Source organism: Chaetura pelagica, unplaced genomic scaffold (assembly GCF_000747805.2).
Source record: "Chaetura pelagica isolate M959 unplaced genomic scaffold, ChaPel_1.0 scaffold1421, whole genome shotgun sequence".
Taxonomy (NCBI): Eukaryota; Metazoa; Chordata; class Aves; order Apodiformes; family Apodidae; genus Chaetura; species Chaetura pelagica.
The window spans coordinates 1,638-3,387 of NW_009952075.1; the positions used below are offsets into that span (position 1 = coordinate 1,638).

At 59.4% G+C, this 1,750-nt stretch overlaps 1 protein-coding gene across 1 annotated transcript in view; it reads right to left on the minus strand.

The window, feature by feature from the left end:
* The window catches only part of LOC104395853 (zinc finger and BTB domain-containing protein 38-like), a gene marked incomplete at both ends in the record, with an annotated part of 1,821 nt that extends 1,625 nt beyond the window's left edge, over nt 1-196 (minus strand). Inside the window, 1 exon segment of the mRNA XM_010005601.1 lies at nt 63-196. Coding sequence (XP_010003903.1) covers nt 63-196 — 134 coding nt within the window.
* Nucleotides 197-1,750: the final 1,554 nt, after the last annotated feature.

Below are 1,750 nucleotides of genomic sequence, written 5' to 3' on the forward strand. Positions count from 1 at the left end.
GGGTCGGGGCTGGTTTGAAGAGGGGGCTGGAGGCTGCCAAGACGTTCTTGTGGGCGCGGAACTTGGTGTCCTCGGCGATGATGGTGACGTCACAGAACTGGCCCCTCAGGCGCTGCTGGTTGAGCTCCAGCAGCAACGAGCGGCAGTGCCCGGCGTCCGACACCTCCAGGACCGGAGCCATCCCCGCGGCGCCCACCTGGGGACACGGGGGTCAGGCTGGGGGGGGCACCTGGGCACCCGGGTCCACCCCACGGGGTCAACTGGGCACCCTGGTCAACTCTAGAGGGTCAACTGGACACCCTGGTCAACTCTAGAGGGTCACCTGGACATCCTGGTCAATTCTAGAGGGTCAACTGGGCACCTTGGTCAACTCTATAGAGGGTCACCTGGACACTTTGGTCAACTCTAGAGGGTCATCTTGGCATCCGAGTCCACCCAACACGGTCAACTGGGCACCTTGGTCAACACTAGAGGGTCAACTGGGCACCCTGATCAACTTCAGAGAGCCAATTGGGCACCTTGGTCAACTCTAGAGGGTCAACTGGGCACCCGAGTCCACCCTACATGGTCAACTGAGCACCCTGGTCAACTCCAGAGGGTCAACTGGACACCCTGGTCAACTCTAGAGGGTCAACTGGGCACCCTGGTCAACTCTAGAGGGTCACCTGGACACCCTGGTCAACTCTAGAGGGTCAACTGGACACCCTGGTCAACTCTAGAGGATCAATTGGGCACCTTGGTCAACTCTAGAGGATCAATTGGGCACCCTGGTCAACTCTAGAGGGTCAACTAGACACCCTGGTCAACTCTAGAGGGTCAACTGGACTCCCTGGTCAACTCTAGAGGATCAATTGGGCACCCTGGTCAACTCTAGAGGCTCAACTAGGCACCCGAGTCCACCCTACACGGTCAACTAGGCACCTTGGTCAACTCTAGAGGGTCAACTGGACACCCTGGTCAACTCTAGAGGGTCAACTGGGCACCTGAGTCCACCCTACACGGTCAACTGGGCACCTTGGTCAACTCTAGAGGGTCAACTGAACACCCTGGTCAACTCTAGGGACTCATAAGTGTGACCCCCAACCTGCCCCACATCCCCCCCCAGCCCTTTGCCATGGTGACAGGGGGGGGGGGGGTGTGGGGTGTAGGCCTGGTGACTATGGTGACAGGGAGGTTGTAGGCCTGGTTGCCAGGGTGACGAGTTCTAGGTGTGGTTGCCATGGTGACTGGGGTTTGGAGGCCTGGTTGCCACAGTGACAGGTTCTAGGTGTGGTTGCCATGGTGACAGGGGGGTTGTAGGCCTGGTTGCCATGGTGATGGGTTCTAGGTGTGGTTGCCATGGCAACGGGGGGGTGTAGGCCTGGTGACTATGGTGACAGGGAGGTTGTAGGCCTGGTTGCCAGTGTGACGAGTTCTAGGTGTGGTTGCCATGGTGACTGGGGTTTGGAGGCCTGGTTGCCACAGTGACAGGTTCTAGGTGTGGTTGCCATGGTGACAGGGGGGTTGTAGGCCTGGTTGCCATGGTGATGGGTTCCAGGTGTGGTTGCCATAGTGACAGGGGGGTTGTAGGCTTGGTTGCCATGGCAACGGGTTCTAGGTGTGGTTAGCATGGCGATGGGTGGGTGTGGGTGTGGTTGCCATGGCGATGGGGGGGTTGCAGGCCTGGTTGCCACGGTGACGGGTTCTAGGTGTGGTTGCCATGGCGACGGGGGGGGTGTAAGCCTGGTTGGCCTGGTGACAGGGTCTTGGT